The sequence below is a fragment of the Enhydra lutris genome, unplaced genomic scaffold (assembly GCF_002288905.1).
Source record: "Enhydra lutris kenyoni isolate GAN:26980312 unplaced genomic scaffold, ASM228890v2 scaffoldscaffold14, whole genome shotgun sequence".
Lineage (NCBI taxonomy): Eukaryota > Metazoa > Chordata > Mammalia > Carnivora > Mustelidae > Enhydra > Enhydra lutris.
In genome coordinates this window covers 5,024,009-5,039,449 of record NW_019154098.1, presented here as the reverse complement: position 1 = coordinate 5,039,449, position 15,441 = coordinate 5,024,009, and the positions used below count along the sequence as shown (strand labels likewise).

Here is a 15,441-nt window from a genome sequence, read left to right as displayed (position 1 = left end):
TGGAAGGACTTGCTTTGAAAGTCTGCTTTTATAAGTTGCGTCTTTACTACGTACCTTTATTCATCATGCTTCAGCTTCTGTCTGTGAAATAGGGCTTACGGGGTTTTTTGTTTCATTTTGTTTCTAATAGGATTCAAAAGAAGAAACATGTAAAACTTCCAACTAGCTGTTTTCTAGCTCTTTAAGGGATCATGGGTCTACTTCAGCTGTGATACCTTTGGGTTTCCAGCAGCTGGGCTGTGGGAGCAGACAAGATTAACACCCATGGAATGCCCCGTGGGTACCAGGCTGATCTCCCACTGATCTGTCTGTGCCCAAACACACTGCACAGCCCAACAAGACAGACCATGGTGGGGAGACCAACACACAGACACACACAAGCCTGCTGTCTTTTCTTCCCAGGGGAGCGGCTCATCCGCAAATCCAATCACTGAAGCAGCCTGCTTTCTCGAGACATGAAGCAAGCACTCTGTAGGAGTCTGAACTGGATGTCCCCAAAGTTCAATGAGTAACGACTTTATATTTGAGTTGTGTCACTGAGATACAAAAGGATGGCCATCCTTTGCCCAGGATGAGGGGATATGGGAATTTCCCAGGGGAGAACATTGAGCCACTTGCTAGGATTCGACCCTGGGGGAGTCAGGAAGGGGGTCTCTACCATGGCGGCCCTTCTGTTGTGTCGATTTGTCAATGGCACCGACACAAGGTCATCTCAAATAACTAGTGTAGTTGGAAGGTTCGCGTTTCCTCCATGAACTGACAAATTCCTTCCTTGATTCGGTTCCACTGCTGTTGGAACGTAAGGAGGGCAGCTGACTGGGACCCAACGAGAAGGCTTAGTCTTGAGTCTTTCTAGAACAAAGACCAACCTGTTGCAGGGCAGTCCACATATCTGTCCTCAAAGATAACTGGCAAGGTGTTCCAGTCGCCGTCGATGTCCAGACACTCCGCGGGCAGCGGGGGCATGGTGGTGAGGTACTCGGAGTTTCGGATGTCCAGAGACAGCTGGCTGTGGGTCTGTATCCTGGGGACACACGCAGCGGGTGAGCATTGGAGCAAGTTTTAAATGTGGAAAGAATCATTGCCCCATCCCCTGATCCCAAAAATACATCCAGAAAACATTCAGCAGGCTCTGACCATCCACTCCCTGTCTGTCCATCCTCTCTTCCTTTCTCCCAGCCACCTACCCAGCCCCAGTCGGGGAGCACCCAGCCCAGAGCTCATAGATCGTATGATCAGGGACACGTATCACGTTCTATTTCAGTGATATGCAGTAAATGCCTTTCCAGGGCAACAGGAGCTGAGCTTCTAAATGGCTAGGAATCTTAAATTAGTACTTAGGAGGAAAAACTTCAAGCTCTGTATCCTCTACTCTTGCTTTTCTAATCTCTCATAGCATTTAGGGTCCGAATCCTACGTTGTGGCATTTGTATTAAGGACCATTTAAGATTTTTGTTTTGTTTTTTTTGTTTTGTTTTGTTTTTGTTTTTCTTGCATCATTGCTTACTGTGTGGACACCAGCATCCTGCATTAGCATGTAAGTGCCCCTAGCTCAGGAACCATGAGTTTTGATTCCTCCATGCGGGATTTAAAAATGCCCCATATTCTTCCTTCATAAGTCAAACCCCCTTCCACCAGCAGGAATTGGACTGCGGAGCTTGAAATCATCAGTAATCATCATTCCAAAGACGGGATGGTAGGAAACGTTTACTCCCCTCTCAAGTCCCTGCAGAAGGAGTTAATATCCTCCCACGAAGGAGGATGTTCACGTTCCATCATTCCCCGTTTCAGCTCCATCACTCTTAAACCAGAGGAGAAGCCTTATCAGGCTGGTGAGTCCGGGAGAAGAATTGCACATACCTAGCTAGCTTCTGTCTGTCTGTCTGCCTGTCACTGCTTTTAGAGCAGCCTGACCTCTGGACGCCCCCACATCACTCCTCAGCCATGCAGGTCACCTGCTCCCACAGAACCGCTCATAGCGGCAGAACTGCACACAAGCCTAGGGAAAATTCTCATTCTGCGCTCCTGGGAACAAATATATTGAATGCACATAGGATACTTTGTTTGTGTATTTTGAATATACATATGAAATATGACTATTTCATCTCTTTCTTACTTTTCAACCACATTTTAACCTATGATCGAGAAGGACAAGCGAGGTGAGACGTCTGGGCGGCCCAGTCAGTTAAGTGGCTGACTCTTGGTTTTGGCTTGGATCTCGGGCTTTTGAGAGCAGGCGCACAACTTGTGTGCCCCTCCCCCTTGCTCTCCACCCTGCGTTTCTCTAAAAAAGAAGGAAAAGGGAAAGCAATGTGTTTATGCTCTTCCTCAAAGCCATGAAGCCTGTAGCAGCTTTCTAATATTGTGAACCTTTCCCTCAATATTTATTTATTTATTTTTAAAGACTGTATTTATTTATTTGACAGAGAGAGAGATCACAAGTAGGCAGAGAGGCAGGCAGAGAGAGAGAGGGGGAAGCAGACTCCCCGCTGAGCAGAGAGCCCAATGTGGGGCTCGATCCCAGGACCCTGAGATCATGACCTGAGCCAAAGGCAGAGGCTTAACCCACTGAGCCACCCAGGCGCCCCTCCCTCAATATTTAAATGGAGTTTTGTTGCAATCAATCTTACGCTTCCTAGCTATCATCTGAACTTGGAACTTGTGGTCCAGTTTTTAGTTTTTTAAACTAGTATGCTCGCTGACTGGACACCCGTAGGTGGAGGACCCGGCCCCAGGCAAGGGCAGACACCTCCTGGATGGAAACTTGGTTCTGGACCTATAGACCTCACAGTCATGGATAAATCAGGTGATTCATCAAGGAGCCATCGCCCAGCAGGAGAGGTGCTGGAGAGTCTGGTCCGGGTTTCCTTATGCAGCCAATAACCTCCTACCAGAAGGTGGCTTCTTGACTTTGGGACTTTGTGAATGTGACCGAGTACCTAAAACAATGGTGAGGATGTGTTTAAACAAATGACTAAAAATTCTAGAGCACGTACACAATTTGGTCACTTCACACCTAGGATGGCTATTCTTAAAACCAAGAAAAAGCAAGCGTTGGTGAGGATGTAGAAACGTTGGAGCTCTTGGACACTGCTGGTGAGGACACAAAGTGTCGCAGCTGCTGCGGAAACCGGATGGAAGTCCTGTAGAAATCTAAAAATAGAAGCACCATACGATCTGGCAATCCTGCTTCTGGGTATTTATCCAAAAGCATGGAAATTAGGGTCTCTAAGAGATCCGTGCCCTCCCACGTGCACAGGAGCTCTAGTCACAACAGCTTGGCTATGGAGACACGCTAAGTGTCCGTGAAGAGAAAAAGGATAAAGAAAACGCAGAACGATGGTATATTATTCAGCCTTAAAAAAAGAAGAAACCTTGTCCTCAGTGACAATGTGGACAAACCTTGAGAACATGATGCAAACCCAAAGAAGTCGGCCTTATGAGGACAAATACTGTGTGAATCCATTTACAGAAGGAATCGAAAATAGTCAAATTCAGAGTCAAAAAAATAAAAGAGTGGTGGCCAGGGGCTGCGTGGGGAACTGGGGAGATGCTAGGCAGCAGGCATAACATTTCAGGGGACGAAGACAAGTGCTAGAGACCTGCTACCTGGAGCTCCCAGGGCCCAGGACATCACCTATTCATGTTCCTGACTCTGGGAGTACAGCCAACAACACGCAGACACTTCCATTTTGGAGGTTGAGAAGTCCAGATTCAGCTTCTTAGGGTAACGGTTCACCACTATACAGAGGAATCACAGCTATATACGATACACAATAAGGATGCTAGGAGTGTGGGATTTGGACCTAGCGGATCTGTGTGTGCATCACATGCTTGCTGTGTGGTCTAAGATAAGTTACCTAACCTCTCTGAGCCGAGGTTTTCCCAGTCTCTTCTTTAGTGAAGTACGGATACAGTTTCTAGCTCACAGAGTTAGCAAGGGCATTCAATGAGCCAACACAGGAGAGCACTTAGCTGGACTTCTTACCCGAGGCATCTCCACAGACACAGCACCAGGAAGGCAGGGAGGGTGCCTCGTGTGTTCAACACTATAGACATAGTGTCTTATAGAGTAAGTGATTTTTTAAAAATTAGCATTATACTTATTACAACAGAAGAACCTAAAAGACAGAGTGATCAATCAACTGTCATGGTTACAGGGGTTAGATCCCCAGAATGGGTCTTCCGGCACATGAACGTTTCTGCATGCAGTCATTCGAGAAGCTCTCAACTGAGCCCCTCCTTTCTGTGTGAAGAGCACAGGCTAGACACGGGGAAAGCAGAAGAGAGAGACGATCAAACACACGCTTGCTACGAGCCAGTTCTAAACTAGTTCCAAACACTGCGACACTGCATTTAAAATACTGCGATCCACGGCAAGAAACAGCCTCCATGCTACATGGCCACCCAGTACCACCGCATGCTCCCAGAAACACACACGGAAGCAAGAGTTTCCAAAACACGTCCTACTGGTACTCCCTACTCCATCTCGTCCCAACTTATCCTATTTCATGTAGAAGTGCTGTCTCAAACCCACGACATGGATGTCACCGTGTACTAAATGACTGTGCCCCACTGTTCAAGAAATATAATCTGCTTTGAGCTTGAAGGAGATGGGACTTGAACTTGATGGTCTTGATAGATGAATGTCACTGGAACCACCCTGTATGTCCACTTGTCCATCCTGATTTGGGGGGATGGCTCTGTCTCCTACACACACCTTCCCTCTCCAGCTCTGACCCCCAGGTGGGTACACCCATGCCAGGGCACACTTGCTAGCTGGCCTCACACCGGCTCGCTGCCTCAGTCTAGATGAAACCCCATTCATAGCATTTTGTCCCTTCCCTCCTGTAACTTTCTCAATCTGACATAAAATGCCCCTTTCAGTTCTATACCTCTTACTCTTAATGACCTAAGTAAAAGTTTACTTCCTCCTGAATAATATTGCTTCTAAACTTGTGTACGCCTGACCTTACAGGTTAATATCCACTGGTGGGCACTACTCAGTTTTTCTACAGCTGCTCTATAAGACAGGTGTTCTGGTCTCCTGCGAATTTGCAGGGCTCAGCTCGTACCTGCTTCAGACCTCTGGCCGCATGTCATCTTCTCAGGGACCCTCCTGTGACAGCTCAAAGGAAATGCATTCTCCATTCTTACCACACTGACATATTTCTCATTGCTACTTACTGTGCGTGTGTATCATAGTTATTTATTTATGTGCCTTCTGCTCTTAAAATATAAGCCCCATGAGATATCGGATTTGTCTGTCTTGGTCACTGCTGGTTACCTAATGCCTGGAAGAGTGTCGGGCCCATAGTCAGCACTGAGTGGACATCTGTTGAAAGAAGGACTCTCCTTGTTACGTCTAAGCAGCCACCGAAGGAGGAGTAGGAACTGGTCTGATGTCATAAACCTTGTAAGTTCCAGGACCGAGATTTCAAACCATGTATGTAAGTTTGAGATCAGATCTTTCCACCATACTATTTGTTGGCTTTTTAAAAAGGCCTTAATCATAACCGTCATGGTGCAAAGTCTGAATTCTGTGTCCTGGTCCATAAGGTCCCACAGCGGCTGGTCCCTACCCACTTCCCTGGTCCTGCCTCCCTCCCCTCTCCTTCCTGCTCACTCCATCCTATAGCTACATTTGTCTTCCAGCTGCTCCCCAAACACTCCGTATTCCTGTAGAGCAGCCTCGACACCAGCTTTTCTCTGACTGGTCTTCTTTCCTATCAAGGTCTGGCTGATATAACCCCAGTCTCTACTCAAATGTCCCATCCTCAGAGAGACTCTCTCCCAGCACTTTGGCTGAAACAGTCCTTATCGCACACCCAGTGTCACGGGAGGTGCTCCCGTCAGCTTGCAAGAGCCAACTGCGCACATCTCTTTCCAGCCCCGTGTGCAGAGATGGCATCCGGCAGATGACGGCGACCACTGTGGAAGCATTCACACAGCAGAAAGAAGCAAACGCTACAGACCCGAGATGTCTGTTTCTCTGAGAGCTCGTCCTTCAACATTCACGAGGACACTGGTCATATCCTTTCCCGTCATGTTCTGTGTCCTCACTTTGATTTGCTTTTCTTTACTTTTCGCTACCCGAGATAATTCGATTTACGTCTTGCCTGTTTCTGCCCTAGAATGAGAGACCCGCAAGGACAGCGTCTTTAATGTGTTCCCTGTGCTGTCACAGTGTTTACATGCACAATTAACACTTGTGTAACGTATGAGTCATCACCTAACATTTCTAACACCTAACAGAAAAAAAAAAAACATCAACAGAACAGCACTTTCTCAAGGACCTGCTGTAGCCCAATGGAGGAGTAGGATTTTGAACCCAAGTCGGCCAAGTAACATATCCTCTGAACTTGAGCGGTCAGCATCTCAACAAAAACCTTCTGGAAGAGGATCTTCCAGAATCTGTGTCTGTCCCCTCCATGTGTGCCCACGCTCCTGGGGAACACAGCACGCCCGGCAATCGGGGGTTCGCCTACTGTGGAAACCCAGGAAGCAGGTTCCTGCAAGCATCCTGACTTGGAGCATGTTGCTCAGTGGCCCTCACAGTTTTGCTCACACTTGTCACACTAACCCTTTTGATTTTAGTTGCTGGGTGGAATGAATGAAGACGAAGGACTACCCGGTTCCAGACAAGCTATTTTTACCATAGATGTGTTTTTCTTGGAGCCTTCCCACCCTTCAATGTCAGATTCCATGAAGCAAACTGTAATTGTCTCCTAGTTTTCCAACCAGATGAAGTGTGGAGAGAAGGAAAAGGACGATGTAAAGCAGAGGGTGAAAAGGTCTTCTGGTCTGTCTTATATGACAGATGACCCTGAAATGCTTCTCCTACAGGAATTACCAGGCGGTCTCAAACATCACTCCATCCACATTTATTCTTTGAGGTGAACATATCGTTCAGAAACAAAAAGAACCCCTTGAACTCGGGTAGCCAAGGCCAGACCATCTTGGAGGGACCCATCTATTCCCGCCCACGGGGGAGATCTACAAGACAATGACCTCGTTTTTTGTTAACCCTCTGACTTTTTGAGCATGTTTTCATTGTTTCTGAAATTTTGGAGGAAGGCGGACTAAGAAATTCATCAGTCCTCCTAATTAGGTAGTTCCGTCTTCATTCTTATGCTAAATGTGTTTCGAAGATATTGCAAAGTCTCCAGCGAATTCTGTTTCTTTTTTCTGACATAGCTTGTGGCCACACCACCTGCTTCTAATTCATTTCACAAAGAAGACTCAGCATAGATGTCTTCAGGGACCTAGCAAGTCTTGATTCTGTCTCTAGAACCATAATAACATTCAACAAAAGAAAACTTTGGCTATTGACCTTCTCTGCCACCTGCCAGCTCCCGCCTCTGCAATTCGTCTGACTCCCGCCCGCAGAGAGAATGCAGCTAGAATGTGCGGAAGTGGAAAGACTTCTCTCCTTCGCAGTCAGAGACGGAGGGAAGAGGGGCCTTTGAAAGAGAATGTCTTGGGTGGCCATTTTGACAGCGTAACGTGGGCATGCCATCGGCTACTTACAGATTCTCCTGAAAGGTCAGGACGGCCAGCTTTTGGTGCTCCATATAAAAGAAGGCCTCAGAAAACCTTCGGACCTGAGGAATAAGATCACATGAACAGTTTAATTCACGGGGTGGGTATTTTCCACCCAAAGGGAAACAGACAAAGGATTTTCCAAAGGGAAATTGACAAAGGACAGCTGAGCCCAGCACCCAGAGAGTCTGAAACAAGTCTTTCCACAGGTGTCCTCTCTTGGCCCAAAGCTGGCTTACGGACACAGTTTAACGCATATTTACGAATCCATTCTTCCAGAGTTTTCTATAATTTGTTTAGGTGGGTCTTACTTCTTCTACTAGAAGAAGACACTTGAAAACCGTGACCGTAAGTAAATGCAGAGGAAACGGAATTTGCAAAGCCAGCCACGTAAGCACAGCCACCACGTCCTGGGCAGACCCGGACATCTGGTCTTCCTGCTGCAAGTGGGGAGACCGACATCTATGAAGCATCAGTACCGTCCAGATGCTCCTAACCCGTGGCAAAGAAATACACCAAGAACAACATCTTGCATTTGAAAACACTTCTCCAGAAACACTTCCAGAGTACTTGTAGCATCCCTCATGCTGCCATCCGGTAGCCAAGGCAGGTATTTTATGAATGGCGGAGGTCAAGGTTTCAGAGGCTGAGCCAGCTCATAAAGTCTCACCACGAGCTCCCGGTGGAGCCAGGACCGGTGCTCACGGCTACAGAAGTTAACCCCAATTCCCGGTCTGCCCCCCGAACTAATTGTTGCAAAGCTCCGTCAAGGGGCCACTGGCACACGACTAGAGGATTTACAACACTTGACCCTTACCCTCAAGGTGTGATGTTGCTGGGTGAGATAAGAGGTCACCTGGGAGTGTAGGGTCACCGTGTCGAGGAACTGGGTCCACAGAGCCATCAGGTGGGAAGTGAGCCAGGCGAGATCCTTACTTATCTGCTCAGCTATCTTCTCGGGATTGTTCAACATCTGGAGAAGCAAAATGGCGGTAGTGAAGGACCTCGTCCCTGTGAGGCTACTGCAGGCTTCCTCCTGAAGCCTTTGCTGACTTCCCTGCTGTCAGTGAGTCTCTCCTTCCTCCGGACTCTGCATCACGTTACACTCTGGGCTCAGTCCTCTACAATCAGGACAGTATCTACGTCTTTGGGGCTGTTATATGGCAGGTAGAACGCTAAGCATTGTGTGTGTAAACCCCCCCCCCCCATTTCATGCCCACCGCTACCCTTTAGTAGAGTTACTGGACATTACGTCACAGAAAAAACAAAATGAGAATCAGAGGGATTCAGCAGCCCTGCCAAGGCCACACAGAGCTGGGTTCAGGTGTCCCGCTGTCTAACCAAAAACCCACAGCACCACACTGCCTTTCCATTGTAGGTGTTGAAAATCCTTCCTGTGGGATGCTAATGTGTTTATAAACCGAGCATCTAACTAGTTAGGTGATTTGCAGGAGGGGAGTGGGAGGGTGGTGCTCAATAGTGATACCACCATCTTCCCACCATCACTCCAAATAGCTTCGGGAGGGGGGGATCTTGGGTTGCCTGAACTACAACTTGGAAGATGCCAGCCTAGAGAGGGCCTAGAGCCTCTGGGGGGAAGCTATGGATAGCTTCAGTTTAGAACTGGGAGGTTATCTGCTGGGGATGGGGCTGACTTTGCTTCTGGAGGGGAGATCAAGTCTCAGAGGAGTGGCAGGGACACAGGTGTCAAAGCCAGACACTGAGTGGTAAGCCCACCATTTAGTAACAAGCCCTTCCATGTCCCAGGCACATGTTTTGAATAAACAGGGACACAAAGATGAGTAAAGGAGAGTCTCTGCTGGCAGGGAGCCTCCATGGGCAGAGGCAATAGGAAGGTGAGTTAACAGTGGGGAGTAGTGGGGGTTTCTCTGTCATGGAAGACATATCGGGGACAGACAACACCAGCCATTTCAAAGCCATCTCTGCTCTCCTTCCCTGCTCCGTGTCTCAGTTTCTTCATCAGTAAAACAGGTATGCGAAGCAAATGGCCACTTATTGGATGTAATAACAGGAAAATTAAGTTTGAAGTCTTGCTTACAAAAGTAGAATTCCTTTTGCTGTTCTCGTACTAAAGGCTGATGCTAGAGGAAGGCAGGTGGGCTAGAGTGAGGCATCGATCTAAGAGGAAGAAAAAGAGGGAAGGACGAACGTGGCACCCGGTAAGATTCTTTAGTTCTTGGGGACTGGTATTTAATGATTAAGGACTGGCTGCCAGGTATAGGGCATCCACCAAGTGGGGCATCTCCGAGCTCCTTCTTCCAAGAGGAAAGGTCAGTCTTTGATGATACACCAGCTCCAAAGTGGGAGAACAGTCCTGCTTCCTTCTGATGGAAGGCTCACTTCCTGCACCAGCTCTATTGGGAGGCAGGGGTCAAACTGGGACTACCCACTCTTGGTTCAGCCTTACAGTCTGTGGCCAAAGGTGTTCAGAGGCAGAAAACTGAGCAACGTGCTGGAGAGAGTGGGGGACATGGTCAGCCCCTGGAAAACCTCTAGGCTAGAATGCGAGGTTTCTGGGTGGACCAGAACTGGCCCCTCCTTACCAGGTACCCTCGCTAATGAGCACCAAACACCTGTGTCTGTGCTTGGCTCCATTCCACCCCTGATGCCGTGGCCTGCCTTACCTTTGGCACGCCCTGCCCAGACACACAACTTGCTCACTGTGGCCTTGATGCACCCAGCTCCTTCCAAGTATCAGGCTCCGACCAGACTGCACAGCTTCCTTGGAAGTCCTTCTCCTTTCATCTTCCAGCCTCCCTTCTCCCTCTTTTCACCACCCTGGGCATGTCTGCTCCCCACCAGGGGATGGTTTAAGGAGCCAGTGTAGTCCCCCTGGTCTCTGAAGATTCTTTAGAAATGTCTACTTTGCTCCAAGGGTAAGTCTAACCTCCCTGTCCTTGAAGTCGATTTAACCCTGCACACACCACTCTCAATGCACCACTGGCCAGACACCATTCCTACAACCCTCCCCTGCCTGCATTCTGAGCTTCTCCATTTTCCTAGTAACCACACGATGGTGGACGAGTTGTAGGGATTGGGTAACTCTTTATTGAGAAATCTGGTGACTCTGCATCAAAGAGAGACACCTCAGGCCTCAGTAACTGACGTCCCTCGCTGGGCTGCTCGCTCAGGCCCCCACAGCTCCTCCAGCATCACCGCAGTGGAACGAGCAAGCACAGCGTGAATTCTGAGCTCAGCCGCCCCAGTTAAAGGGGAGAAAACAAAGCTGCTCATTGAATGTGTCTTGGGAGAATGATGTTTTTCCCCTCGTTGATTACAGAAATGGCTCCAGATAAGGTTAAAGAAGCTTCTAATTAGGCCACAAGAGGACTCTTCGCCTCTCACAGATGCCTGGCATCTTTGTAACTGCAGATGATGGGCACGGAGGGGCTTCTCACACAGGACCAAGGAGAAGCCCTTCACGCGAACGAGGACACAACTGGACCCGATGCTCTTTCAAGTGAAGCTGTCTGAGGAGTGCTCAGCCATGCAGCTCGGCCACCCGTGCTGTGCTTCTCATCCACTTCTAACCATGCTCCCTGGTTCACTCCTTCCCTGCCACCGGGCACACTCTGTCCCCTTCTAGGTTAGCCTCCTGGAGAGCCGGGCACCTCTCCCCTTACAACCCCCGCTCGAGCCCTGACTCTACTGGCAGCTTCTGAGCAAGCCTCCTCCTCCTGGGGCCCCTAGTCCCGGGAACCATGTCTCCATTGTATTCCCAGCAGTGAGCAAGGGGCCGACATACAGTAGGTGTTTAATAAGGGTTTATAGGATTCAGTTGGAACAAAGATACATGCAAACTGCTCCATGACTACAAAACTCTATGTTTTCAACTTCTTTTAAGTCACGCAAACATTTCCACGCAGACCCCCACTCAGCCAGCCCCCCATCATCTATCCCCTTAGATGGAAGTTTCCCTATGGTGTGGCCGGCCACTAGGTGGCGATGTCCTGCCTCCAACAGTTTGATGGGTTTTGCACCGCCCTTTGTGGGTGCTGGGGAGGGGGCTCTGTTCCTTTCGCTGTGAGCGCTGTGAGCGTCAGGGCAGCTCTTTAGCGAACAATAGAGTGGGCAGAAGCTCAGCCCCACTCCCAGGTTCCCTCCCCATCACCCATCGGTATCCCTGCATCAGTGGGCTAATTTGACTGCACTGTACAAAATTAGGCCTGTAGCTACGCAATCACTCAAAACCGGGGCAGTATCCCAGTAGCTTGGGGGACGGCGCCAGAGGAGGAAGGCAACCGTTCATGGGCTTTTCACGAGCTATCTCAGACAGATTCATTGCTGGCCTGAGTTCTCACTGGAGCCCCTATAGGGACCAGATCATCAAAACAGCAGTAGCCCCCAAGCCCAGCCCTTGGTGGTTCAGAGGTTTTAAGGAAGCCACCCTTCAGAGTCCACTGTGGTAAAATGAATGGGGACACATCTGTGTGTCCCTTGTATTCTCAGGGCTGCTGGGAGGCCTGAAGGAGGGAGCCGGAATCCAGCAGGTGGAAGCTGGCGTTGTCATTATTCGGGCTATAAATGGAATCAGCCGCCCTTTCCTGCCTCAAGACGCACACTCCTCCGCCACAAAACTCCCAGCAAGCTTGTCACTGTCCCACCTACATCCCTGTCACCTGGGGGTGAGCCCAAGCTGTGCACCATGCAGGGCACGCAGGCCCCCCTCAGAGTCCCAGTGTCCCCCTGCCTCCCCAAGAGCCCTGCTCACTGGTGCACACGCGCGCCTCGCCACTGGGGCTCCCCCAGCCTTGCCTCCACCACTGCCTCCAATGCCTCTTACTGGAGGCGATGAGACTTTCTCTCCCAAGCAGCCTGCCCTCTGGGGTCCACTAGCATCTGCCCCGCAGAGCGAGCCAGTGACACGTCCTCCTGGGTCCCCATAGCCATGCACACGTCTGTGTCCGCATCGGCAGCCCCCCTCCCCCGGCCAGCGAGGCGCACTGGGACAGTGAGACTGTGTACATGTGGGAGCTCATTTCCCCCTCAGAATGGCCCTCCACACGTGGGAAACCAGCCACCCAGAGGGGACATGACCAGTCCAATGTGGGCAGCCAGCGCATATCCTCAGGAGTGCTCTGTGGGGCCCACATGGACTCTGGCCACTTCTCCTCCTTGGGGCGCGATGGGGCAGCAATGCACGGGGCCTGGTCAGATCAGCGATGAGCACGCCGACTCCCGCCCCTTCTGCACATGAACCAATAGCCTTGGGGTGACGACAGCTGCTGCGGGGTCACTGGCTTCCTCACCTTTGGTGGCATATAGCATTCTGTGGATTAATGCATTCATCCGCTCCCAGAAGGAATGCTTCCAGGTGCTGGAAGTTGGAGAGTGAAAGAGTCACCCCCTCGGCTGTGTGCCCCTAAGGGAAGGGGTCTCTGCAGAGGCCTAACCCAGGGCCCTCCTTCATGCGGAAATGAATCAACTCTCTACGGTAGTTCCCACCGAAACACTAACCCTATGTGGTCATGAAGACAAGAGCAACGCGGCCTTTTAACCACATTCCCCGTGGGGCGAGTATGGCACCGGGAACCCTTCATGTCCAGGGAAGTGACAAGCCAGAGGGCCCTGTTCCGCCACCCTTTGCGAGGTGAGCCCTGATTCTTCCTGACCTGAGGACAACGGGATCCCTCCCTCCATAGAACCGCCCTATCCATCCCATGGGGAAACGCACGCCACGCCCATAAAACCAGCAGCCAGTCGGTAGCCAGAGAAAAAGAACTTAATAAAAACCAAGCCATTTTATCCCCATTTTACAGATACAGACATCAAGGTCTGCAAAGCTTAAGCAACTTGTGCAAAGTCACATGGTGAGTAGGAAAGGAATTCAAGCCCCATCTCCCTGGCTCTCACGTGACCACTTTTGCAACATATCAGGACGCCCCATCCCTTGCACAGTCCCCCAACCCAGTCACCACTGAGGGGGGGTCTAAGAAGCAGGAAGCAGCCCCCGGCCTGCCCTAAGGAGTACAGCACAGCGGGAAACTGAGGCAGTGGCCTGGGCACTGTGCAGTCTGGGGGTGTGCACCCTGCTTCCCTCCACCACTCCCTGGGTGCCCCAGCCAAGTGCTTCCATAAAGGCGAAATCTCCATGGATATGGGGAGGCTGGAGGAGAGACAACAGGACAAGCATTTAACCTGCGCCTGGCCCAGAGCATGCACTGGGTTAGTGCTGGCTGTCCTTGGTCCTGGAGGTGGGGAGGCTCCGGTGAGAGCACCGCAGGCCAGCCTGTCTTCCTGGGTTTCAGAGAGAAGGTTCTGGGAACCTGAGTGAGAGAGGCACAGCAACCAGGAGAGAACCCACAGGCCACCCCATGTCTGCCTGCTCCTCACGCTGGGAGCACCAGGTGAGACAGTGGGTGGGGTGAGTAACAGCCACTAACAGTGTTTTTTCTTCCAACTGCAAAAACTCAATTGTCGATGGCTTATGGAGGCAACAGCTTCTCCTTGGGATGCTGAGCTAAAACCAGGCTGGGAGGGACTGGGCCTAAGCCAGGCCAGCCCCGGAGGGTGAGGCCAGCTTTGCACCGCAGACCTGTGAGCCATGAGCCATGAGCTCAACAGGGTCCTCTCGTGTGCGCTCTCCTGGTCTCCTCACAACAGCCACGACACACATATGAGAACTCCGAGGCCACCGAGATCCTAAATCGCACATCTGGGATCCTGCAGTTAATGTGCAGAAGGGGCAGAGGCTGGACTTGAACTGGCAAAGCCTGTGGGCTTTTCCAAGGGAACGCTGCCCTGGGTGCCCCCTGGGGAAGAAGGGGGAGCTGCGGCTCCTGGAGTATCCGGCCCTGTGGTCAGCTAAGCCGGACGCAGTGCACGGCCTCCACCGCCTGCGGGGTTAGAGAGCGGATGCTCCACGCACTGGCATCCAAGTCCTCCGCCGCCCGTATGTTCCCCTTCCACACTCTGCAGATGGATTCTTGTGCCCCTCACATGTCCCCACCTTTATCAGGAGCACTGCCTGTCATGTGACTCCTTGAGGACCCCACCCTTTCTTCAGGGCTCACTTCAGAGGGCCCCTCCACCCTAGACCCTCCCCGACCCAGGCACTGGGCTCCTGCTCTGCCCCTGCCTTCCCACTGGGCCGCCATCTGTGCACGGCAACACGGAGTTTCCCTGACTATAGCTCTAATGTGGGGGTTCTCAGCCCTGGCTGCACAGTATACTGGTCTGGGGAGCTTCTTTCTACATTTTTTTCTCCCAGTTTGACTGAGATATAACATTAGTCATATAACATTATGTCCCTTTAAGGAGCACGACATCATGACCTGATAAATGCATCTATTGTGAAATGATCACCACAGTAGGGTTCACTATCATACCCACCATGTCCCAGACTTAAAATGTTTTCCTGTGATGAGAACTTTTAAGATCTATACTCCTAGTCACTTTTAATCACACAGCACGGTATTGCTAACTTTAGTCCCCCACTGCGTGTCCTGCTCCCAGAACTCTTTCCTTTTCTAGCTGGAAGCTCGTACCTTTTGACCACCTCACCCACTTCCCCACCCTCTGGCGAGCACTGATCTGTCCTCTGCTCCTATGAGTTACGTATTTGTCTTCTATTCCACATGTAAGGGAGATCATGTGTTACCTGTCTTTGTCTGACTTTACTACACTTAGCACGATGCCTTCAGGATCCATCCATGTTGTTGCAAACGGCTGGATTTCCTTCTTCTTATGGCCGAGGAGTAGTCCACTGTACAGATACGCCACATTTTCTTTATCCATTATCCTGGGCATTATCCATGCCCAGGTCGTTCCCGTGCCTTGGCTATCGTGAATGCACCGCAGCGAACACGCGGATGAAGACATCTCTTCAAGACAGTGATCTCATTTCCTCAGATACGTACTCAAGTAGCGAAACTGCTG

At 50.5% G+C, this 15,441-nt stretch overlaps 1 protein-coding gene across 1 annotated transcript in view; it reads right to left on the bottom strand.

Moving 5' to 3' along the window:
• Nucleotides 1–15,441, bottom strand: part of LOC111146687 (family with sequence similarity 135 member B) — a 172,383-nt gene that overhangs the window by 21,485 nt on the left and 135,457 nt on the right. Inside the window, exons 9-11 of the mRNA XM_022502346.1 lie at nucleotides 8,360–8,515; nucleotides 7,531–7,604; nucleotides 870–1,024 (exon numbers count right to left, since the gene is read on the bottom strand). Of these exons, the coding sequence (XP_022358054.1) occupies nucleotides 870–1,024; nucleotides 7,531–7,604; nucleotides 8,360–8,515 (385 nt within the window). The remainder of the gene's footprint in view (nucleotides 1–869; nucleotides 1,025–7,530; nucleotides 7,605–8,359; nucleotides 8,516–15,441) is intronic.